At 46.8% G+C, this 25,838-nt stretch overlaps 1 protein-coding gene across 1 annotated transcript in view; it reads left to right on the top strand.

Annotated features, from left to right (window-relative positions):
• The window catches only part of LOC122558519 (uncharacterized), a 141,488-nt gene that overhangs the window by 39,582 nt on the left and 76,068 nt on the right, over positions 1-25,838 (top strand). The window contains exon 5 of the mRNA XM_087996007.1: positions 4,743-4,862. Within this exon, the coding sequence (XP_087852133.1) occupies positions 4,743-4,862 (120 nt within the window). The remainder of the gene's footprint in view (positions 1-4,742; positions 4,863-25,838) is intronic.

Below are 25,838 nucleotides of genomic sequence, written 5' to 3'. Positions count from 1 at the left end.
CAGGGTGATGACCCACAGCTGAATAGGAGTAGTCGCAGCAAGTGTGTGTGTCTGTCTGTGTGTGTGTCTGTCTGTGTGTGTGTCTGTCTGTGTGTGTGTCTGTCTGTCTGTCTGTGTGTGTGTGTCTGTCTGTCTGTCTGTGTGTGTGTGTCTGTCTGTCTGTGTGTGTGTGTCTGTCTGTGTGTGTGTGTGTCTGTCTGTGTGTGTATCTGTGTGTGTGTGTGTCTATGTCTGTCATGAGCACTGAGTGTCGATGAGTGCTGCCAGTGAGAGAGAAGGGTTTAGAGTATTGAGTGGTTAAGAATATGTGGTACACTTGGTGGGATGTCCCAATGGATGGTGCATGCACTCACCTTTCCCACACACGTGAGACCATACACTATTTAGTGGCAGGGCCAGGCATTGAGGTGCCATCTCCCTTGCAATCTGTCCTGACTCTATTTGGAAGCTCTTACATGAGGGCCTTCAGTCTGCCCACAGCTACAAGGTGCCTCCTCCCGAAATCCATTAAAAAATGGAGCTCTCTCCTTTGCCTGATGTCTCAGTTTCCCTGACCTTCCTATTCCAACATGGAATTTTTGCTCCCAACATGGGCAATATACTTCCAAAACTCAAAATAACTGCTGTAATCTATCTGCCCATGCACAGCTCCCTCTGCAATACAATTGTTACTCTGGGTGTAACTTCACTGGCCTTCAAAGATTTGATAATTTCATTGATTAAATTTTGGGAATGAAATAGATCTGTCAGTCTTAGAGAATCACCTAAAGCACAATGTATCTTTCCCCATTCGTTCCTGCATCACTTGCAGTAAGATAAAGCAGCCCATTCTTCTGTTGTCAGAGTGAACTGAAGGCTGTTGCTGACAAGGTGGCAATCTGCTTCCTCTTTACTCCTGGGTTTTTCTGCCACACAGTGAGGTTTGGGTTTGAGACAGACTGGTTGTGGAGAAGACAAGTGAAAGCCTATCGTAGCCTATTCTTCACATTAACACTGGTCATGAGGCTGTATACAAAATATTCAGATACATGGTGACCTTACACCAATATCTGACTTATAGTTACAACAGGAAATGATTAATCTGTTTCCTTCCAGTGTTGATGCCCATGTCTTCCAGAGAGTCACACCTTCCAGTGTTTTTCCCAGTGTATTTATTCCCAGTGATGTGCAGCTCTGTGACACCTCAGCAAGCTTGCTCCAGGGTCCTATTACCCTTACACAACACTGGGTTATGCAGAAAGCACAATGATTGGAGATTTGCTGCAAAGGTCATTTGGACCCCCTCATTTCAGATACTTCTGCCCATTTTCAGGGATGATGTGGAGGTGCCAGTGTTGGACTGGGATGCACAAAGTTAAAAATCACACAACACCAGGGTATAGTCCAACAGGTTTATTTGGAAGGACAAGCTTTCAGAGTCCTACCCCTGACGAAGGATCAGCGCTCCGAAAGCCTGTACTTTCAAATAAACCTGTTGCACTATAACCTGTCAGTTTCAGAGAAGTCTCCCAATTAGTTGCTGTGCCATTGCTCCTAAACAGTCATTCTAAAATCACCTTTTGTCAGATTTTAGCTCAATAGTGTCACTTCCCTTTCAGAGCAACAGCCAACCTTTGAACCCTGGATCATGTGATGTTCTCCTATTGGTTGAACCAGGTGAATAGCCCCAATCAGGGAGTGCATATTCTCTGAGAGCCAGCTGCCTGACCTTGTTCCAATCCCTGCACGTTCCTCAATGGGGATTGGGGGATGATTTGACAGAGAGGCAGAAGATAGTGAGAAGATTGGAGAATGTGGACAGTGTGAAGCTACTGCCATTTCCTGATTGTACAAGTGTCAGGGAACAGGGATTTAAGGGTTTTATAAACGTTGCAGTGGGAGTGTGAGGAAGAATGTTTTTATACTGTGTGTTTGTGACGTGGGATTCATTACCTTCGAGATTATTGGGGGTGGAAAGGATCAGTAATTTCAAAAGGAAATTTGATGGGCACATGAGAGCAATAAATTTGTATCCGACAGAATAAATCAAGGGAAATGGGAGTGAGCCGACAAGACTAGACTCTCACAGCTCCCTTTGCACTCCTCAGTTTTCACAACTCTCCCCCCTGTCCCTCCAATGCTGTCACAGTTCCCTCTTCCCACCCACACTCTCACAGCTCTGGGAACACAGTGATTTTTGTCTAAAGTTTGGGAGTCACTGATCCACACACTTTCCCTGTTCCCGATGCTCCAGCTGTTCTCTCCTCCTGGGCACCTTCCGGAAAGGATCCTCAGGGACAAGGGGTGGCCATTGCAGACACAGACACGTGGCCAACCCTCCCATTATAGCAGGGGAAAGGTACACGGCCTGTCACAGTGTGACCCAGCAATGCATGAGCAGGCCCTTGGCCTCTTAAACATGTGATCCCATTGGCTGGTCTGCACTATGTCCCAGAAAGGGCCTCCCATACTGTCCCTGTGCTCTGTGCAACCTCACACTGCAGAGGGGGGAGGCTTTTCATCAGGACCACATCATCAATTGTCACTCCTCATCTGACCAGGAGGATGTAGAGGGGGTCAGGGGGTCTAGGGCCCAGACTCTCCCCACACAGTGACCCAGCTGAGGTAATGACCAAACACTGCCTTCCCTGATGTCTTTGGGAGCTGTCCGTTCACTGCCTGAGGCCTGAAGGGCCCTGACATGCTGTGGGATTGCCTCACAGCTACAGGAGCTCACTGTGTCCCCATGGCTACTGGAGGTGCTGAGGTCACTGGCAGAGGGGCTGAGGAGGCTCTGTGTGTACTCGGAGCACACTGAGAGAAGGCCCCGAGGCAGAAGGAGTCTCTTCTCCTCCGTTGCAAGGGACACCTGCCCCATTGTGTGATGGGGAGATGGAGGAGCCCCTGGGAGAGACTCTCCAGCTATGTTGTTCCCCTTTCACCTGGTCACCCTGTGGGTGTGTATCCATCAAGTGACCTGCTGGATGTAGCTCTCCATGAGGGGCACGCACCCATCGATACAGGAAGCAAGACACACCCACGGCTGGGACAGGACAGCACCGATGGCCTGAATGGTCTCCTCCATTGTCCACCCATGGGGGTGTCAGCCCCTGGCAGCTCCCTCACCTCTCGCTGTGACTGCAGCAGGTTCCATGTTACTGACTGCAGAGGCCCCTCATCAGCCTGGGGCTCAGCATGGGCCTGGCCTCTACCAGACCTCTGTCTATCAGTGGCTTCAGTCATCACAGCCTCCATCAGCTGCTCAGGAGAGGCAGTGATGTACTCACCAGCTTGTGACATTGTATCAGATAGTGAGCAGATAGCCACTGCCCAGAGAGGGTCTGTGTTGGTAGGGGGGGGGGGGGGGGGGGTGTTGGGGAATGATGTGATGCTGCATCCTCTGAAGGATCCTCCTTCTCCGAGTGGAATACAGCTCCCTGGTCTCAGCAGCTGACTGTCCTTCTGGAGCACGGAGTCCTGTCTGAGAAAACACAAACAGTCAGGGGGTAAGGGCTTCAGATCCCCTCCTCCCAGCCCTGCCCTGCCTGTTGTGAATCTCTGTGTGCCCAGTGGTGACACAGGAGCTCAATGCCCCCTCACTCTCTTTGCTGTTCCACCTCACGGGGGGAATGGACTGGAAATCAAACCCTGCTATTCCCAGAGTCATGACAAAAGTTAATGATTTTTACATCATATTCAAAACTCCCTCATTTACTTGTCTTTTTCGATCCAGGTTAACAGAAAACATGGACCAGGTTTTCATACTAAACTATTTCCTTCAATTTATTCCTGGTACATAGGTATCACTGGCGAGGTCAGCATTTCTTGCCCGTTGGTAATTCCCTTTGAGAAGGTGGTGGTGAGCTGCCTTCCTGACCCACTGCTGTCCAACTCAGACTTTATCGCGATTGACACAACTGAGTGGCTTGCTCGGCCATTTCAGAGGGCAGTTGGAAATCAACCAAGTGATCCTGATGAACAAGATCGCTCTGCTCACAGGATGAAAAGTTCTTTTGAGATGGTGCCAGGCCCTGTCTTTCAGTGAGGGGACACTGAGATTGGCACCTCATTACCCACTCCCACTTACCCATTCAGCATGTCCCTCACCCCCGGGTCTGATCACCATTGGGCCTTTTCCTTGTGTGGGAACAGCACCCGCTCCTAGTGCCAACACCAAGGTGGGCCCCATCATTAAAACCAGAGGGTTCACGGATGCTCCAAGTCCATAAACTGCATTTTTCTGTCTGATTCCCATTAAAAAAAATCCTGTGGAATGCTGGTCACATCCTAAGGTCATCACAGTTGCTATAGAAATGCAAGTCGTCTTTTTTCATGAGTTAAAAGTCCCTCAACACCTAGTGATAGTCCAACCGGTTTATTTGGGAGCACTAACTTGCGGAGATTGTAAGACACAGGATTTAACGCAACATTTTGTGATCTGTCTTATGATCCTACAGCACAACCACCTGATGAAGGAGCAGCGCTCCGAAAGTTAGTGCTTCCAAATAAACCTGTTGGACTGTAACTAGGTGTTGTGGGATTTTTAACTTTGTCCACCACAGTCCAACACCAGCTCCTCCAAATCATATCCCTCATTCAGAGTGAAGGTCGAAGTGACAGATCGTCAACTCCCTTAAAACCCACTCTCTGCCTCGTTCAACCTGTCACCATGGAATTATTAAACAACAAGGTTACATTGTCACTGGCTTGTTCAGTAAAAGACACTGGAAACTATTACAAACAATCTTATTATCATTGTGCAGGTGGGCCCTGATGGTCGGATGGAGGTCACTGCTGTTCGGATTTCTTTGTCATTTGCGTCACCTATATTCGGGAACCTGAGGGCCGTTGTCACTCAGTTGAAGAACAAACCCTCCGTCCAGGTAATGGAAGGAACCCACTCCCTCTGAATCTGTATTGATATGGGTTCCAGACTGTCAGTGTTTCTGTTTGTTATTCCCTTTGTGGATGAATCTGGGGATTATTCTCTCTTTATCTGGAACCTGCTGTGTCTCCAGTATTTCTGACATGGCTCCTCCTCACTTCAGCTAAAGGCAGGCTTTAATTCCTGGGCTTCAGGTGAACAAGATCTTACATTTACAATCATCATGTCACCATCTGAGTATATCTGCATTTTCCCACCCTATCTCCTTCTATATACAGCGAGAATAAATCTGTTTATTCACCAAACATCGAACTACAGGAGATTAAGGTGACACGGTGACTCTGTGATTAGCTGCCTCACAGCGCCAGACACCTGGGTTCGATTCCAACTTCAGGCGACTGTCTGTGTGGAGCTTGCACATTCTCCCCGTGTCTGCGTGGGTTTCCTCCAGGTGCTCCGGATTCCTCCCACAGCTCAAAGATGTGCAGGTTCAGTGAACTGGCCAAGCTAAATTCCCCACAGTGTTCACATGTATCTAGGTGAGGTGCAGTAGTCGGGGAAAATGTAGAGTAATAGGGTAGGGGATTGGGTCGGGGTGGGATCCTCTTCGGAGGGTCGGTGAGGACTGGTTAGTTAATGGCCTGTTTCCACACTGTAGGGATTCTATGATATTATTGGTCCAGACCTGTGGACAGCAGTATGTCCACAATCAGGATGTTATTCAGTGTAAATGGCTGGGACAGGGGCCTCGATATTAATGGGGAAATGGGGTGGGTGCAGAGAGCCCAGCAGGGGGTGAAGGACCTGACCAAGTAGACAAACAGGAGGCTTAAAGAACACAGCAAGCCCGGCAGCATCAGGAGGTGGAGAAGTCAATGTTTCAGGTCTAACCCTTCATCAGGACTGGATGTGGGTATGGGGGCCGGGTGGGGAGCTGCAGATAAAGAGAGGGGAGGGGAGAGATGTGGAGGATTGGAGAACACTGGTAGTGGGTACGACCTGGTTGGTCAATGGGAGGGATGGATACGGTTGGGAGCTGGAAGGAAGGGTCAGTGGGTGGAATGGAAGGGAGGGGGTGGGGCTGGAAAGGGAGCAAGGGGATCGGTCGGAAGGTTATTGGAGATTCAGGAACTCAATGTTAAGTCCTTTGGGTTGTAGGATGGTTGCCCAGGTCGACCTGACAAGACTGGGGAGGTGGAGCTCCTCATGATCTTCCCTGGAGGGAGACATTTCCATCATTCTGTCCAGCCTCCCGAGTGACAGTCGGCCAGACTGACTGCCTGGTTTACGGCAAGAGCAGAAATGTTGGGGAGATCTCATGAAACCTGCATGAGCAGGAAATGGAATGAAATGAAAGTGCTGGAGAAACTCAGCAGGTCTGGCAGCATCTGTGGAGAGAGAAAGAGTTAATGTTATCTGTCCAATCTGGCTTTTCTGATGAACTGAGGAGATGTGCTGGGAGTGTGGCTGAATTAGGCTGGGTGTGAATTGTTGTATTTCCCAATGACAGGTTGTGGTGTCGAGATAAAGCCGTGTGTTTACAGTTTGTCAGGTATTACACCAGACTGTGGGGCTTCCTACTTGGTTTACATTTGGATCCCATGAATATTCATGAACATAAAAACCCAGTCCCTCCTTGAAGCCCCAGTCAGCAGTGTGTGAGAATCTGGTGAGCCCGGTTCACGTTTGTTTTCCGGTGATGTACAGAGGCAGGTTTCTGCAATTTGGTCTGAGGGCAGCACTTTCTCTTGGTTACGGCACAAGGGAGAGGGACAGAAAGCTGGCAGCTGGCATGGAGCATTGGGAATGGCCAGGTTGTGGCAGTGAGGGGAGCTGGGGGAATGGGGTCAAGGGGGTGGAGGGATACACAAGGAATTCAGGGGAGGGCAGAGGTGGGATAGGGAGTGGCGATAGACTGGGAACAGTCAGACAGGGTAAGGAAATGAGGGGCCTTGAAGGGGGTGTCAGTCCTGTCCACATTTGGCTCCACCTCAGGCTGTTAGCCGATAAAGTCATTCCCGGACGATGAGTTTATCTGTTCCCACTGAGGCACATCCCACAAGGAGCTGGTGATGGTCTGTTCCTCACCTGAACCACGGTGAGAGCAACATGCAGAGGCAGTGAGGCTCTGGGTGGACAGGGTGGATCTGACAGGGAGTACCCTCTCTCCTCCAGCTGGGATCAGAACAAGATCAACTCCAGTGAAACCAAATGGGAACCTTCTGGATATACAGAACGCCCAAGGCCCAGGTAACTTTAATTGTGTCCCAATCCCAGCTGATGGTGATACTGGACACATCAGATCTCAGAGTGAAACCTGACCTGATAAACCACAGTAATATGGAACAAAGAACGGTGGGTGCTGGAAATCAGAAACACAACACAAAGTGCTGGAGAAACTCAGCAATTCTGAAGAAGGATCACTGGACTGGAAACATTAACTCTGTTTTTCTCTCTGTACGTGTTGCCAGATCTACTGAGTTTCTCCAGCACTTGCCTGTTTTCTTTCAGATTCCCAGTATCCACAGATCTGTGTTTTATATTGGGCTGAGGCGGGTGTTGGGTACATTCCCTACGGCTGTGTCCCCACAGACATGGCCCGTGGTTGAACTCCAGACAAAGTGGAAGATGTTTTGAGTGACCTCCACTGTCCAGGAGTGGAGTATGGGCCAAAGTGACAGCACATTGAGAAATGAAGAAGCATCTCCCAGCTGGTGACCAGCTCCTTAACTCCAATGGAGAGGGAATGTCACTTCCCCATCCCAGTTTCGGTCACATCACAGTGACCCACACCTTCCAGGTTCTAGCACACACCTCGGCTCCTCTGAATCACATTCCCAGCACCTTCAGGTAGTCTGCTCGGACAGGGCAAAGGGCAAAGGATTGATTGGCCCAGTTCTGAAAAGGAACAGGAGCCCATTCTTGCTGCAGTTGATCTTGTGTCCTGAAGCCAGTTTGAACTGGTCACAGATTCTCATCAATCTGATCACTGACGGTGGATCTGTGCAGAAAGCAGTGATGTTTTCCATGTGCAGGGATGATTTGAACTCAGTGCCTGCAGTACCTGGCATTTTCCCTTTTCCTACACCTGCCTCCTTCCTATTGTACTCAGTAAATGGTTCAATACAGCACACAAACAGGGCGGGAGAGAGGACAGTCCTGCCTGGCTCCATCTCTGATCGGAAAGCTTTCCGATTCCCACCCATTATTTAAACTGTCCCACTGATGTTTGTGTAGAGCAGATGGATCCAATTGTGGAGTGCCTGCATTAACCCCATTTGAAGAGTAAGTTGATTAAGTAGGTGTTGGATATTCTTCCAAAGGCCTTCACCTGGTCCAAGCTGACAAGACACGTCTCCGAACCCCTCTGCCCTCACTGAGGTGTTTGTCCAGACTCTCCCTCATACTGCTGTCTGAGACCTCCATGAGAGAGAACAGCAAGGACTGTGAGGTCTTTCTGCCTGTGGGCTACCCATCCTAAACTCCGATGCAGTAGGACTTGCCATCCAGCCACAGCAACAATGAAGGTGAAGCCACTGCCTAGAATGACCAGCCAGGAATTCACCAGCAGCAGTGGGAGCTGCTGGACACCAGCAGGTCACTGGCTGGTTTGAGTTGGGTGACCTTTTGATTCACCACTGTCTAGCATTTTTTACAAAATTACATCTTTAATATGAAGGTGACCTCCCACAACCTCCTCAACTTTATGGGAAGGATAAACTGTTTCCCTAGAGTGGAACACCTAGACCAGAGAATTGGACATTATTTCCTTCTGACCAGATCGATGGCCCATGGAACCATTGCTGTGACCACTGCCTGTATGCACTGAGCTGCAGTATTCCACATTCCTGTCAATACAGCAAACAGCACTGACCTTGGTGAAGGATACAAGGTCAAATCACTTTGCTCAGTGAACATCTGCTGGGCACAAAATGGAGGCAATCTTGATACATCATACAACTCAGTTGGTTCCCAGTGTGATGAAGGTTCAGGAAATGTTATTAATATCATTTGGGAACCTGTGTTCTCAGGCAGGAGATGCATGGATAGCTTTCAGGTTGATTTGTATTTCTGAAGTGTGTGTTAAGAATGGAGGAACACAGTTTTATTTAATTTTTGAGTTTTGTTAGTGGTACTGAAATGTTGGACAGTTTGTTCATCCTCACTTTACTGCGGGTTTCCAGACTGGAATAGACCTTGAGGTGGACAGTTGAGCGCATTAGAAAACAAAACTTATCAAAACAGAAACAGCTGTTGTCTACTGACAGGGCTAAAACAACACAAAGGCAGAATTGTACAGATAAATCAAAGGATACTTGTAGGTTCAGTCACACCGAAGAGCTACTATCTATTTAGCTGTCTCCAAAATCTCCTGGAGGTCAGTAAGGTTGGCGGAGTTGTGGATAGTGACGAAGGATGTTGTGGGTTACAGAGAGACATAGATATACTGCAGTGCTGGGCTGAGAGGTGGCAAATCGAGTTTAATGCAGACAAGTGAGGTGATTCACTTTGGTCGGAGTAACCGGAATGCAAAGTACTGGACTAATCGTAAGATTCTTGGTAGTGTAGATGAGCAGAGAGATCTGTGTCCATGTACACAGATCCTTGAAAGTTGCCACCCAGGTTGACTGGGTTGTTAAGAAGGCATACAGTGTTTTCTATTTTATTAATAGAGGGATCGAGTTCCGGAACCAAGAGGTTATGCTACAGCTGTACAAAACTCTAGTGTGGCCACACTTGGAGTATTGTGTACAGTTCTGGTCACCACATTATAAGGAGGATGTGGAAGCTTTGGAAAGGGGGCAGAGGAGATTTACCAGGGTGTTGCCTGGTATGGAGGGAAGGTCTTACGAGGAAAGGCTGAGGGACTTGAGGCTGTTTTCGTTAGAGAGAAGGTTGAGAGGTGACTTAATAGAGACATATACGATAATCAGAGGGTTAGATAGGGTGGACAGGGAGAGCCTTTTTCCAGGAATGGTGACGGCGAGCACAAGGGGGCATTGCTTTAAATTGAGGGGTGATAGATATAGGACTGACGTCAGAGAGAGTTTCTTTACTCAGTAGTAAGCGTATGGAATGCTTTGCCTACAACATTAGTAGATTCGCCATCTTTATGTACATTTAAGTCGTCATTGGACAGGCATATGGACGTACATGGAATAGTGTAGGTTAGATGGGCTTTAGATTGGTATGACAGGTCGGCGCAACATCAAGGGCTGAAGGGTCTGTACTGTACTGTAATGTTCTTTGTAAAACAGAACAGACCAATTTATACCGGTATGAGCTGAATGAGGAACTTTAATGTGGAAACACGGTGATCCTCCTGTTAATGTACCTGTCCAAATGTCTTTTAAAAGTTATAACTGTACCTGCATCTGCCACTTCCTCTAACAGTTCATGCCACATATGAACCAGCCTCTGTGTGAGAACATTTCCCCTCAGCTTCCTTTTAAATCTTTCTCCACTCAGTTTAAAATTATGCGCTTTAGTTTAGAACTCCCTAACTCTTTGGGAAAAGAGTTTGTTACTTACCTTATCCATGCCCCTCATGATTTTATAAACATCCATAATTAATTGGGGGGTGGGGAAATTATATCGCTATTAGACAGGAGCTGTGGAGTATAAATTGGGAACATTGTTCTGCGGGAACTGTACAACAGAAATGTGAAGGCTGTTTAAGGAACACTGGTTGTGAGTGTTGGATAACTTTGTCCCACTGAGACAGGCAAAGGAATGGTCAGGTTAAGGAGCCTTGGATGGCAAGAGAAGAGGAGCTTCTTGTCAAGAGGAAGAAGGAAGCTTACTGAAGGTTTTGGAAGCAAGGACCTGGCACAGCTTTAGAGGATTACAGTATAGCTAGGAAAGAACTCAAGAAATGGACTGAGGAGAGCTAGGAGGGGGCATGAAAAAGCCTTGGGGGGAAAGGATTAGGGAAAACCCAGAGGCAGTCTACGTGAGGAATAAGAGAATGATCAGTGAGAGGGTAGGGCTGATCAGGGATAGTGGAGGAACTTGTGCCTTGAGTCTGAAGAGGTAGGTGAGGCCTTAAATGAGCTTTTGCTTCAGTGTTCAAGAGAGGGACCTCGTTGATAATGACAACATTGTGGACCAGGTTAATAGGCTTGAACAGATTGACATTAAGGAAATGGATATGCTGGAATTTCTGAAAAGCATCAAGTTAGATAGGTCCCCAGGTCCAGACCAGATATATCCGAGGTTACTACAGGAAGTGAGGAATGAGATTACTACACCTCTGGTGATGATCTTTGCATCCTCACTCTCCATGGCAGTCATGCTGACTGATTGGAGGGAGGCAAATATTGTTCCTGTGTTCAAGAAGGAGAATCGGGAAATCCCTGGGAATTACAGCCCAGTCAGTCTTACGTCTGTGGTAAGCAAGGTACTGGAAAACATTCTGAGAGATAGGATTTATGACAATCTGGAAAAGCATAGTTTGATTAAAGATAGTCAGCATGGCATTGTGAGGGGCAGGTCATGCCTCACTGGCCTTATTGAGATCCCTGAGGATGTGATGAGACAAGTTGATGAAGGTTGAGCAGTGGATGTGCTGTAAATGGATTTCAGTAAGGCATTTGATAAGGTTCCCCATGGTCGGCTCATTCAGAATGTTAGGAGGTATGGGATATCGGGAATTTTGGCTGTCTGGACACAGAATTGGCTGGCTGAAAGAAGACAGCGAGTGCTCGTGGATGGAAAGTATTCCTCCTGGAGTTCGGTGACCAGTGGTGTCCCACAAGGATTGTTTTGGGCCTCTGCTCTTTGTAGTTTTTACAAATGACTTGGATGAAGAAGTGGAAGGATAAGTTAGTAAGTTTGCCAGTGACATAAGGGTTGGTGGTGTTGTGGATAGTGTTGAGGGCTGTTGCAGGCTACTACGAGACATTGACAGGATGCAGAGCTGGGCTGAGAAGTGCAGATGGAGTTCATCGGTCCTTGCAGAAGGCAGAGAGGGGTAGGGACAGCAATGTGTTCTTGGTGGTGGGGTCTAATTGGATTTGGTGGAAGTGTTTAAGGATGTGTTAGATGCAGAAACTATTGGGGTGGTAGGTGGGGACAAGGGGTTTCTGACTTTATTGTGTTGGGAGGGGTGGGAGTTTAGAGCAGTTGAAGGGAGAATGAAGGTGGTGTGGTGGAGAGCTGTCTGGATGACAGGGAGGAAAAGCATGTTGCTCGAAATAGGTGGACATCTGGGATGCTCATGAGTGGAATGTTTCCTCATCCGAGTAGATGCGGCAGAGGTGGAGGAATTGGGAGAATGGGATGGAGTTCTTGCAGGAAACGGTGAGGTCAAGAAATGGGAGGGAGGTATCCAAGATGGACCAAGTGAATTTGAGAGCGGGATGGAAGTTGTGGGTGAAGTCTATGAACTGCTCCAGTTCAGTCTGGGGGCAGGAAGCTGCAGCGATGCAGTCATTGATATAACGGCAGAAGAGTTGGGATACATTGCCTATGTAGGCGCTGCAGAGGGACTGTTCGATATAGCCAACAAAGAGCAGGCATAGCTGGGGTCCATGTGGGTACCAATGGCCACCCCCTTGATTTGGAGGAAATGGGAGGAGTTAAAGGAAAAGTTATTGAGGGTGAGGACCCATTTGGCGAGGCGGAGGATATAGGTGGAGGGGGACGGGATGGGTCTGTTGGAGAGGAAGAAGCAAAGGGCCTGGAGGCCATCCTTGTGAGATATTAACATGTATAAGGACTGCACATCGATAGTGAAGAGATAGCACTGGGGGCCAGGGAAATGGAAGTTGCTGAAGAGATGGAGAGCGTGGTTGGTGTCGCGGATGGAGGTGGGAAGTGCCTGAACTGAGGGGCAGAGGATGGAGTCGAGGTAAGACGAGATGAGGTCATTGGGGCAGGAGCATGCCGAGACGATGGGTCGGTCGGGGTAGTTGGGCTTGTGGACCTTGGAGAGCAGGTCGAACCGGGCAGCGTGGGGCTGGGGGACTGAGTTTGGAGGCAGTGGAGGGGAGATCACCGGATGCAATGAGGACACACAGTGCGTGATATTGGCTTTTGGCTTAAAGACAGGATTCTTGGCAGAGTGGAGGAACAGCAGGATGTTGGGGCCCACGGGCATAGATCCCTCAAAGTTGCTGCCAACTTGATCGGGTTGTTAAGAAAGTGGATGGTGTTTTGGTTTTCATTTAACAGGGGGATTGAGTTTAAGAGCCAGGAGGTTTTGCTGCAGCTCTATAGGACCCTGGTTCGACCACACTTGGAATATTGTGTTCAGTTCTGGTCACCTCATTCGAGGAAGGATGCAGATGCTTCAGAGGGTACAGACGAGATTTACCAGGATGCTGCCTGGATTGGAGGGTTTGTCTTATGAAGAGAGGATGAGTGAGCTTGGGCTTTTCACACTGGAGAGAGGAAGAGAGAGAGGTGACTTGATAGAGGTGTACAAGGGAATAGGAGAAATAGATAGAGTAGTTAGCCAGAGACTTTTCCCCAGGGCAGTAATGGCTGTCACAAGGGATCATAATTTTAAGGTGATTGGAGGAAGGTATTGGGGTGATGTCAGAGGCAGGTTCTTTACTCAGTGAGGGGTACGTGGAATGCACTGCCAGTGACGGTAGTAGAGTCAGAGACATTAGAGATATTTAAGCGACTGTTGGACAAGCTCATGAATGGCAGTAACCTGAGGGGTGTGTAGGTTAGGTTGATTGTAGATTAAGGTAAATGCACAGCACAACATTGTGAGCTGAAGGGCCTGTACTGTGCTGTACTGTTCTGTGTTCGAAGGTCACTCTTTAACCTCCTATGCTCCAGTGAAAAGGCCTTGTAGCTTATCCAGCCACTCCTTATAACTCAAACCCTCCATTCCTTATACCATCTTTGTGAACCTTTTCTACATCCTCTCCAATTCAACCATATCCTTCCTGTACCATGACAACCGGAACTGTACACAGTGCAGGTACACAATCCCTTATCCAAAATTCCAAAATCAAAAAATCTCTAAAATCCAAAATTGTTTTTGTGGAGTGTGGAGCGCCATTTTGGCATGTGAACAGGTGACCCAACTCCATACCCACTCGATTCGCGTCACTCAGATGTGACATGATGTGGCCCAGCACTGACAGGCATCAATTGTGTTTCAATGCTTGTACTATTCACACATGTATCTGCTGTTAGGTAATACTTTTCTCATTTCACTGTGAAAATGTCATTTATTCCGAATCCAACAAATTCCTAATTCAGAAAACCATCTGGCCCCAGAAAAAGGATTGTGTAACTGTACTCCAAAATTGGCCTCACTAATGTCCTGTACAATCACACCATGACATCCCAACTGTTTTACTCAATGATCTCAGCAATAAAGGTGCCAACCACCTTCTTTCCCACCCTGTCTACCTGTGACACAACTTTCAATGAACTATGTACCTGAACCCCGAGGTTTCTCTGTTCTACAACATTCCCTCAGGCCCGACCATTAACTGTATAGGTCCTGCCCCTGTTTGTTTTACCAAAATGCAATACCTGACATTTATTCAAATTAAACTCCATCTGCCACACCTCAGCCCATTGGCCTAATTGATCAAGATCCATTTGTAATCTTGGATTACAATCATCACTGTCTCCAACAGCACCAATTTTGGTGTCATCTGTGAGTTAACTGGCCCTGCCTCCTATATTCTCATCTAAATCATTTATATCAAAGACAAATAACAGTTGGCCCAGTGCTGATCCCTGTGGAACACTGCTGGGCACAGGCCTCCAGTCTGACAAAGAACTGAAAACGGGACTCCTGAATGGTATGTTGCCTCCCAGGTGCTCGGGTCAGGAATGTCACCGATCGGCTGCAGAGCATTCTGAAAGGGGAGGGTGGACAGCCAGTTGTCTTGGTGTATATAGGCACCAACGACATGAGTAGAAAATGAGATGAGGATCTGTAAGAAGAATTCAGGAAGCTAGGAGAGAAGTTAAAGAGGAGGACCTCAAAGGTAGTGATCTCGGGATTACTACCAGTGCCACGTGCTTGCCAGCATAGAAATGAAAGAATAGGTCGGATGAACACGTGGCTTGAGAGATGGTGTAGGAGGGAGGGGTTCAGATTTGTTGGACATTGGGACCGGTTCTGGGGAAGGTGGGACTATTTCAAAATGGATGGTCTACATCTAAACCAGACCAAAACCAATGTCCTTGGGGGAGTTTTTGCTGCTGCTGTTGGGGAGGTTTTAAACTAATGTGGCAGGGGTCTGGGAACCAGAAGAGAAAACTAGTAGACAGCGAGGTGGAGGCTGGAGGTTGTAAGAATTATGAAGATAACATTAACAAAGGGAAGAATAGGCAGAGAGCAGATGAGTGCAAAAAAAAAACTGATGGCCTGAATGCATCTACTTTAATGCAAGGAGTATAGTGTGTAAGGCAGATGAACTTAGGGCTTGGATTGGTGCCTGAGAGTATGGCATTATTGCAATCATAGAGACTTGGTTGAAGGAAGGGCATGATGATTGGCAATTAAATGTTCCAGGATATAGACGCTTCAGACAGGACAGGGAGGGGGGTCGGTGGGGGGGGGGGGGGGTGTTGGATTTCCATTGCTGGTCAGGGACAATATCATGGCTGTGCTAAAGGAGTACACTATGGAGGTTTTGGGCAGTGAGGCATTATGGGTGGAGCTGAGAAATAAGGGTGCAGTTATATTGGGGCTGTATTACAGGCCTCCCAACCGTTAGCGTGAGGTAGAAGAACAAATAGGTAGACAGATTATGGAAAGGTGTAAAGGCAACAGGGTTGTGGTGATGGGAGATTTTAATTTTCCCAACATTGAGTGGGATGCACGCAACGTCAGAGGCCTGGATGGGGTAGAATTTGTAAGAAGTGTCCAGGCGGGTTTTCTAGAGCAGTACGTCAATAGTCTGACTAGGGAAGGGGCCATATTGGACCTGGTACTGGGAACGAGCCAGGACAGGTGGTAGAAGTTACGGTGGGGGATTTCTTTGGGAACAGTGACCGCAATTCTGTAAGTTTTAGAATACTCGTAGATAAAGATGCGTGTGGTTCGGAGGGAACAGTACTAAACTGGGCCAAGGCAATTATATTAAAATTAGGCAGGAGCTCGGAAATGTGGATTGGACACAGCTATTTGAAAGGAAGTCCACATTTGAGATGTGGGAGGATTTCAAAGATAGGTTAAAGATAATGCAGGATCGGCATGTCACGTTGAAGGCAAAGCATAAGGGCAAGATAGGAGGATGACAGGAGAAATTGTACGACTAGCCAAGAGGAAAAGGGCAGCGTATATAAGGTCCAGGCAGCTAAGAACACAACAGGCCCTGGAAGAATAGAAGATGAGTAGGACAAGTCTTAAACAATAAATCAAGCGGGCTAAAAGGGGTCATGAAATAGCTTTATGAGCAGATTTAAGGAGAATCTCAAAGCATTTTATTCTTATATAAGAAGCAAACCGGTAACTAGAGAAAGGATTGGTCCACTAAAGGATAATGAAGGAAGGCTGTGTGTCGAACCTGAGAGAATGGGTGAGATTCTGAATGACTACTTTGCATCAGTGTCCACGGAGGAGAGGTTCATGATGAATCTTGAGATTAGAGATCCAAGTATAGATCATGTTGACATAAGTAGGGAAGATGTGTTGGGTAGGCTAGAGGTTATTAAGGTGGACAAATCCCCAGGACTGGATGGGATCTATCCCAGGTTGCTGAGGGAGGCGAGAGAGGAAATAGCTGGGACGCTGACAGATATCGTTGTGGCATCCTTAAATACAGGTGAGGTGTCGGAGGACTGGAAGTTTACTCATGTTGTCCCCCTGTACAAGAAGGTTAGTCGGGATATTCCGGGTAACTGCAGACCAGTGAGCCTACATCAGTGGTGGGAAAGTTGCTGGAGTAGGTACTGAGAGATAGGATCTATTTATGTTTAGAAAAGAATGGGCTTATCAGTGGTCGGCAACATGGTATTGTGCGGGGGAAATCGTGCCTTGCCAACTTAGAGTTCTTCAAGGAAGTGACCAAGTTGATAGATGAAGGAAGAGCTGTTGATGTCATATACATGGACTTTCGTAAGGCTTTTGATAAGGTTCCCCATGGTAAACTAATGGAGAAAGTGAAGTCAGTGTGCAGGGTGTTCTAGCTCGGTGCATAAGGAACTGGTTGAGAAACAGGAGACAGTAGTAGTTGAAGGGAATTTATCGAAATGGAGCAAGGTGACCAGTGGTGTTCCACAGGGGTCAGTGCTGGGGCCACTGTTTGTGATATGCACAAATGATTTAGAAGAAGACACTGTTGATATGATCAGCAAGTTTGCAGATGAGACAAAGATTGGTGGAGTAATAGAAAGCATAAGAGACTGTCAGAGAATACAGGAGGACAGAGATAGGCTGGAGATTTGGGCGGAGAAGTGGCAGATGGAGTTCAATCCAGACAACTGAGGTGTTGCATTCGGCAAGTCTAATTCTAGAGTGAATTATACAGTGAACGGAAGAGCCTTGGGAAAAGTTGGGCAGAGATCTGGGAGTGCAGGTCCACTGTACCCTAAAGGTTGCTGCACAGGTGGATAGAGTGGTCAAGAAGGCATATAGTATGCTTGCCTTCATTGGATGGGGTATTGAGTATAAGAGCTGGCAGGTCATGTTAAAATTGTACAAGACATTGGTTTGGCCGCATTTAGAATATGGTGTACAGTTCTGGTCGCCACATTACCAAAAGGATGTGGACGCTTTGGAGAGGGTGCAGAGAAGGTTTGAGGATGTTGCCTGGTATGGAAGGTACTAACTACGAAGAGAGGTTGAGTAGGTTAGGTTTGTTTTCATTAGAAAAAAGGAGCTTGAGGCGGGACCTGATTGAGGTTTATAAAATCATGAAGGGTACGGCAAGGTGGATAGAGACAAGCTTTTTCCCAGGGTAAAGGATTCAATAACGAGAGGTCACGCTTTCAAGGTGAGAGGTGGAAAGTTTAAGGGGGATACATGCAGTAAGTACTTCACAGAGGGTGGTGGGCGTTTGGAACGGGTTGCCATCAGAGGTGGTAGAGGCAGGCACGGTAGATTCATTTAAGATGTGTCTGGATAAATGCATGTGTAGGTGGGGAACAGAGGGATACAGATGCTTAGGAATTGGGTAATAAGTTTAGACAGGAGATTTGGATCTGCTCAGGCTTGGAGGGCTGAAGGGCCTATTCCTAGGCTGTAAATGTTTCTTTGTTCTTTCTTTGTTAACCCTCCATTACCCCCCTCTATCGCCTACCATGAAGCCAATCTTGTATCCAATTGGCAAACTCCCCCTGAATCCCATGTGATCTAATTTTACTAACCAGTCTACCTTGTGGAACCTGGTCAAAGGCCTTCCTAAAATCTATGTATGCAACGAGGTAAAAAACAATGACTGCAGATGCTGGAAACCAGATTCTGGATCAGTGGTGCTGGAAGAGCACAGCAATTCAGGCAGCATCCAACGAGCAGCGAAATCGCCGTTTCGGGCAAAAGCCCTTCATCAGGAATAAAGGCAGAGAGCCTGAAGCGTGGAGAGATAAGCTAGGGGAGGATGGGGGTGGGGAGAGAGTAGCATAGAGTACAATGGGTGAGTGGGGGAGGAGATGGTGGAGTGGATAGGTGGAAAAGGAGCTAGGCAGGTCGGACAAGTCCGGACAAGTCAAGGGCACAGTGCGGAGCTGGAAGTTTGAAACTAGGATGAGGTGGGGGAAGGGGAAATGAGGAAGCTGTTGAAGTCCACACTGATGCCCTGGGGTTGGTGTTCCTAGGCAGAAGATGAGGTGTTCTTCCTCCAGGCGTCTGGTGATGGAGCGGCGGTGAAGGAGGCCCAGGACCTCCATGTCCTCGGCAGAGTGGGAGGGGGAGTTGAAATGTTGGGCCACAGGGCGGTTTGGTTGATTGGTGCGGGTGTCTCGGAGATGTTCCCTACAGCGCTCTGCTAGGAGGCGTCCGGTCTCCCCAATGTAGAGGAGACCGCATCGGGAGCAACGGATACAATAAATGATATTGGTGGATGTGTAGGTAAAACTTTGGATGTGGAAGGCTCCTTTAGGGCCTTGGATAGAGGTGAGGGAGGAGGTGTGGGCACAGGTTTGTCCGACCTGCCTAGCTCCTTTTCCACCTATCCACTCCACCCTCTCCTCCCTGACCTATCACCTTCATCTCCTCCCCCACTCACCCATTGTACTCCATGCTACTCTCTCCCCACCCCCACCCTCCCAAGCTGATGTCTCCAAGTTTCAGGCTCTCTGCCTTTATTCCTGATGAAGGGCTTTTGCCCGAAACGGCGATTTCGCTGCTTGTTGGATGCTGCCTGAATTGCTGTGCTCTTCCAGCACCACTGATCCAGAATCTATGTCTGCAACGTCTACCCCTCTGCCAAGTTATTAAAAAAAAAAATCTCACAGCAGTCCAACAATTGTATTTGGAAGCACTAGCTTTTGGAGCACTGTTCCAAAGGTGTTTTTTTTAAGGTGGTTGTGGAGTATAAGATCATTAGACGCAGAATTTATAACAAAAATTTAGTGTGATGTAACTGAAATTATATATTGAAAAAGACCTGGATTGTTTAAGTCTCTCATCATTTAGAATGGCCACGTTGGTTTCACTTCATTCATATGTAAATCCCAGAACATTTTTAAAGTTACATCCTCAAGTGAACTTTAACAACGTGTGCCATCCTCGTCCAGATAATGCACTGAAGGTGTGAGGTGCTCTGTGTGAGGCTGTCTGTCTGTGCCCCAATGTTCAGACTGATTCTATTTCTAAAACTGGGAATTTACAGCATCTAACAGATTTCATGCAGTTTTTGAGCAAAATAAAATATAATTTTGCAAGTACAAATTTACCCCACAAAGTTGTGTGCGCGCGCGTGGGGGGTATTAATGTCTGTGAGAGTGTGTGTGTATGTGGATGTGAGTGTGACTGAAAAGGGGTATAAGTATGTGAGAGGGTGCATGTGAGGGTGGGAGTGTGAGAAAGTGCATGTAATTCTGCACTACTTTACAACTAATACAAGTATGAGCATTGCTCCCAAAATGCACCCACGGACACTTCCGTCACTTGCCCTGCAATATTTCCCAAGAGAAGGTCACGTTTTGCTCCTTGCTCCTTCTCTCATAGGTACCTCCACATTTTGAAGAAAGTTTTCTTGAATGCATTTAACAAATTCCTCCCCATCCAAGCCCTAAATACTATAGCCATCCCAGAAATATGTTTAGGAATTTAAAATCCCCTATTTCACCCCAGTTATTCTTGCACATGTCTGAGATCTCTCGACATATTCCCTCCTCCCTTTCCCACTGACTACTGGGGGACCTATAGTACAATCTCATCAAGAAGAACATTTCCCAACTTGTTTCTGAGTTCCACCAATATGGCTTCACTGGACGATCCCTCAGCAATCCCCTGTCGAAGGAGTAATGTTTTCCCGAATCAAAAATGCCATTCCCCCTCTTCTCTTGCCTCCCTTTCTATCCTCCCTATAGTATCTAAACCCTGGAACATTAAGCTGCCAGTCCTGTCCCTCGGTTTCCCTGTAGTTGATGTGCTCCCAGTGATGTTAGTGCTGGAGAATCCGATCCCCGACTGAACCCTGGCAGGATTGATTGCATTTTGTTTTGTTTAAATTTAATGTGGCAGTATTTCATTGAAATAAGCTCACAAAGCTGCAGATTTAGTTGTCACAATAAGACAAAAGTTTATTATGCAAAAGAAATAAAAATTAAATCAAACAAACCACACTATTGAAATACAACCATTTGAATGATTTCACAACACAATAGAAAGAAACACAATCCCAACTTTCCAACATCATTTACTTTGGAAAAATCCAGAGAAATTGCTTCTGTAGCGTTTCTGTAGTTTTGAGTTCGCTGCTTCTTCTCAGTTCAAGTCCTGTGAGCTGTGGGGCCTTTTCCCTTGACCACTTACACATCTGAGAACTTAGACTTTCTCAGTCTTTGAATAATCTGCAGAATTCTAGCCAAACACTTCTTTTCTAGAATGTTTACAAACTACACGGTTTCACTGAGATTTAATTTTCTTAACTGCTCTGATCAATTCCCGCTTTCTTGGAGAAAATGTATTTTCTTCTGAACCCAAGAGCTCTCCTCCCAACTGCCCTCAAAAGTTGAACTTAAATTTAAAAGGCTTCCTCATCCGAGCTGCTAGTCAGCTAAGAGCCTCATATTTTCTCTCTCTCTAGTCATAAAACCCCTCTGCCCACCCTGGTACCAACAAACTTGCTGCCCCAGGAAGCACATCCTGGATTTAAATCATGGTTCCAGAAAGACTGACCTTGGTCATCTTTAAGCTCCGTCATCACACCTTTCATCACAAACTGAACAATCCGGCCTGTTCCACTTTAGTACACAGGGGGGTGCCCACTGGACATCCCACTGCACTCAGTAATTTGGGTTGGGATATGCTCCACCATTTGCAATTTCCAGTGTTTCAGAAACTCGGGGTATTTTCCTCCAGCTCCTTAAAGTTTTGCCATTACTTTCTCTGGTGTCACCATTCTTCCATTCTCCAGCCAAAAAGGAGCAGCTCGTTCTCATCTGTTTCCGTGTGGAGCCGCCCCTTGGCACTGGGTGGGTGATGGCTCATCTCTTATTTGACTCATGTTTTGTGGTTAAACTAAGACCATAAGATGGAGGAGCGAAGGGAAGCCATTCAGCCCATCAAGTCTGCTCCACTATTCAATGTGATCATGGCTGGTCTGATCCTCAACTCCACTTTCCTGCCTTTTCCCTGATACCCTTGATTCCTGACTGATCAATAATCTGTCTGTCCCAGCCTGTTTGTCTATTCCTTTGCAAATGCCGGCTGATATTGCCATTAACACCATGACCATCACTTTCACAGATGATTGAGAGCAGACTGATCGGGTGGGAATGAGTTGGGATTGATTTGTCCGGCACTTTCTGTCCTTTGTCAGGGCATATCTGTCATTGTCCAAATTGTGGGAAACTTCCTGTACTGTGTGGGAAGATGGGGGGACTTATGCTGGCAGACTGGAGAAGGTCATTGGCTTTCCTGCTTTACCCCAGTGACAACCTTAGAGCAGGATGGCATGGGGTGTCAGTGCCAGCCTCTGTAGGGGAGGGGTATGGGGAGTGGAGTCAGCACTGGGCCATGTGGGGGAGGGGCACAGGGAGTAGAGTCAGCATTGGGCCATGTGGGGGAGGAGCACAGGGAGTAGAGTCAGCACTGGGCCCTCTAGGGGAGGGGATGGGGAATAGAGTCAGCACTAGACCCTGGGCGAGGGGCATGGAGCAGTGAGAACAAATTTACATTTTTGAGGATTTGGAGGCTTAAACCCTGGAGGAAAAAGAGCAGGATTTTATGGTTAGAGGCGATTCAGTAATAAGGGGAACAGATAGATGGTCCCGTGGCTGTAAACGAAACTCCAGGCTGGAGACATCGGGTGAAGGATGTCTGTGTGGCTGCAGGACATTCTGAAATGAGAGGGTGAACAGCCAGTGGCCGTGGTACACATTGGCATCAATCACATGGGTAAGACAAGGGATGTGATCCTCAAAACTAGAATAATCTGGATTTGGGGAGCAAGGGACACAGTAGCTCAATAGTTCGCACTGCTGTCTCAGCGCCAGGAACCTGGGTTCAAAACCAACTTTGTGTTATTGTCTGTGTGGAGTTTGCACATACTCCTCGTGTCCACTCAGGTTTCCTCCGGGTGCTCTGGTTTCCTCGCATAACCCATGTCCAGGTTAGGTGAATTGGTCATGCTAAATTGCCCATGGTGTTCAGGGATGTGTCAGTTTGGTGCTTTAGTCAGGGGTCAATGTCGAGTGATACGGTAGGGGTGTGGGTGGCTTAATTTACAGAGGGTTGGTGTGGACCTCTTTGGCCAAAGACCCTGTTTCCACACTGTTGGGTTTTTATGAAGTTAAAAAAAGTAGGATATCAAAGGTAGTGATCTCAGGATTACATTGGTTCAGGTACACATTGGTGTGAACAACATGGGTAAGACAAGGGATGATGTCCTAACAGCAGAATACAGGGATTTAGAAAGCAAGTTAAAAAGTAGGATCACAAAGGCAGTGATCTCAGGATTACTGCCAATGCCACGTGTACATCAGAGTAGAAATAGCAGGTTATATCAGACTAAAATGATCAGACAGGAGAGGGTTTCAGTTTGCTGGAGCATTGGGACATTTTCTTGGGGAGATGTCACTGTTACAATCTGGATGTATTGTACCTGGACCGGACTGGAACTGGTGCCCTTGGGAATGTATTTGTGAGTGTAGTCAGGAAGGTTTAAACTAATATGCCAAGGGGATGAAACCCTTATAAAGGGAGAAGGATGACACCGAGGTAAGGGTGAAATCAGAAGACCAAATGGGAGGCAAGAAAGGTGCGAGGCGGAGAATCCAAGGGCTAGAATTGAGCAGGGCAACAATGAACAGAACTGTGGAAGCCTTAAGGCCTTGTGCCTCAATGTGCAATTATTCTCAATAAAACGGATAAATTTGCCACACATCAGAGTGGATATGATATTTTGGGTATTACAGAGATGTGGCTGCAGGGTGACTAGGAATAGGAACTGAATTACCACAGGTTTTTAAATTTTAGAAAGGAGAGACAAAAAGCAAAGGGGCAATAACACGGCTGATTAAAAGGGAAATTGTTGTGATTATGAGGAAAGATATTAGAATAGACCCATGACAGTGCAAATAGAGGCCATTCAGCCCATCAAGTCTGTACCAACTCACTGAAGAGCATGCCACCCTATCCCAGTCCGCTCACATTTGCCACAGCTAACCCACCTAGCCTGCCCATCCCTGGGCACTGTAAGGCAATGTTCTTAGTGTGGCCAATCCACCTAATCTGCATATCCTTGGATAGTGCCTGGCAGAAACCCACATAGACACTGGGAGAACATCCAAACTCCACACAGACAGTCACCCAAAGGCTAGAATTGAAACTGGGTCCCTGACACTTTGAGGCAGCAGTGCTCCCCAATGTGTCATCGTGCTGCCCGAGAATAGCTCTTGTGAAGTAGAATCTGCATGGGTTTAGAAACACCAGGGGGCAGGGAATGGTAGTGGGAGTTGGAATATCAACCCCCAAACTGTGGTAGTAATATTGGGCAAGGCATTAAAAAGGAAATTAGAGACACAAGTAATACAGGTAATGGTGACCTTCGGGGAGGGTGACCACAAGATGAAATTCTCCATTAAGATGGAGAGGGCTATTATTGTGTCTAAGACTGTGGCACTGAATTTAAATAGAAGAAATTATGATGGTGTGAGATACAAGCTGACCATGATAATTTGGTGATTGTTATTTAAAGGGATGATAGTGGTTAGGCAATGACAAACATTAAAACAGACAAACAGCAAAATGTATTAATTTCTGGAATGAAATTAAAACAGGAACCGTGTAACGCCCTGGTTAACAAGGGAAATTAGGGAGAGTATTAAACCTGAGGAAGGCACATCCAAATTGGCCAGAAAAACAAAGACCAGAGGATTGGAAAGACCTTTGGCCCTTGCAACGGGAGAAATAGAGACCGATTAAGAGGGACAAAACAGAGTATGGGAGTAATCTTAAAGGAAACATACAAGCTCATAGTAGAAGCTTCGTGGAGTACGTTAAGAGAAAAAGGATTAATAAAAATGAACATAGGTCCCCTGCAGTCAGGAACAAGAGAACTTATAATAGGAAACAAAGAGGTGGCAGACCAATTAATGACATACTTTAGTTCCGTCTTCACAAAGAAAGAAAACATACAACTTCCCAAAAGATGGGGGACACAAGGACAAATGCAAAGGAGGAATTGAAAGGAAGAAGTCTTCTTAGGTAAATGGTAATGGGGAAGCAGATCGGAGAAAAGGCAGATCAATCCCAGGGCCTGATAACCTTCATCACAGAGAGGTTAAGAATGTGGCCCTGGAAATAACAGATATGCTTGAGGTTATCTCCCATAATTCTCTCAAATCTGGAACAGTTCCTATGGATTGGAGAGTAGTTAATGTAACCGAGGAGAATCATCAGTTGTTGTCTTTTCCTGAGATGAATTAATGTTCAGAGGTTTTACACAATGTTGTGGTCTTCTCCACTGAGGTATTGTCACCGTCAGATATTCTGTCCTCAGGTCTTTATTTGGCAAAATTATTTGTGGATCTTCAAACAATGTTGTCTCTGACACATTTGTTCAGGTTGCTAAGTGTTGATCTGCATATGACATCATCTGTCGTCTGTACAATGTAGGAAACTGGTCCAGTCTGTGTTACAATGATGGCTGGTATCTACTTCACACCAGTGGTATAATTCCTCACAACACTTATTGAGCTTTTTATAAAACCCAGAGTTTGCCCTTGTTCTCTCATTGGAAACCCTGATTCTGCTGTTTCCCATCAACAGTGTCCTGTGTAATGGGTGGTTCCAGCAAATCAAATGCCATGTGCAACTGATCCTTTCCCAAGGGCAATGCTGGAACCTTTAGTCATCGAGTGGGTTGTGTTCTGGTATGGGAACAAAACTTGGCTCAGTCTTTTGGATTGTGATTCTTCTTGTTGTTACCCTGAAGGAATGTTTCATTGTCTGAACAAATGTTTCTGTCAAATTTTTAAGACTGTAAGACCATAAGACATAGGAGTGAAAGTAGGGCCATTCAGCCCATCGAGTCCACTCCGCCATTTAATCATGGCTGATGGGCATTTCAACGCCACTTGCCCTCACTCTCCCCATTTCCCTTAATTTCTTGGGAGATTAAGAATTTATCAACCTCTGCCTTTCAGGCATTTAACATCCCGGCCTCCACTGCGCTCTGTGGCAATGAATTCCACAGGCCCACCACCTTCTGGCTGAAGAAATGTCTCCTCATTTCTGTTCTAACTTGACCCTCTCTAATTCTAAGGCTCTGCCCACAGGTCCTAGTCTCGCCACCTAACAGAAACAACTTCCTAGCATTCACCCTTTCTAAGCCATGCATTATCTTGGAAGTTTCTATTAGATCTTCCACAACCTTCT

The sequence above is a fragment of the Chiloscyllium plagiosum genome, unplaced genomic scaffold, assembly GCF_037043375.1.
Source record: "Chiloscyllium plagiosum isolate Xiang-an unplaced genomic scaffold, Cpla_swu_hap1 HiC_scaffold_17, whole genome shotgun sequence".
Lineage (NCBI taxonomy): Eukaryota > Metazoa > Chordata > Chondrichthyes > Orectolobiformes > Hemiscylliidae > Chiloscyllium > Chiloscyllium plagiosum.
This window is presented reverse-complemented; position numbering and strand designations above follow the sequence as displayed.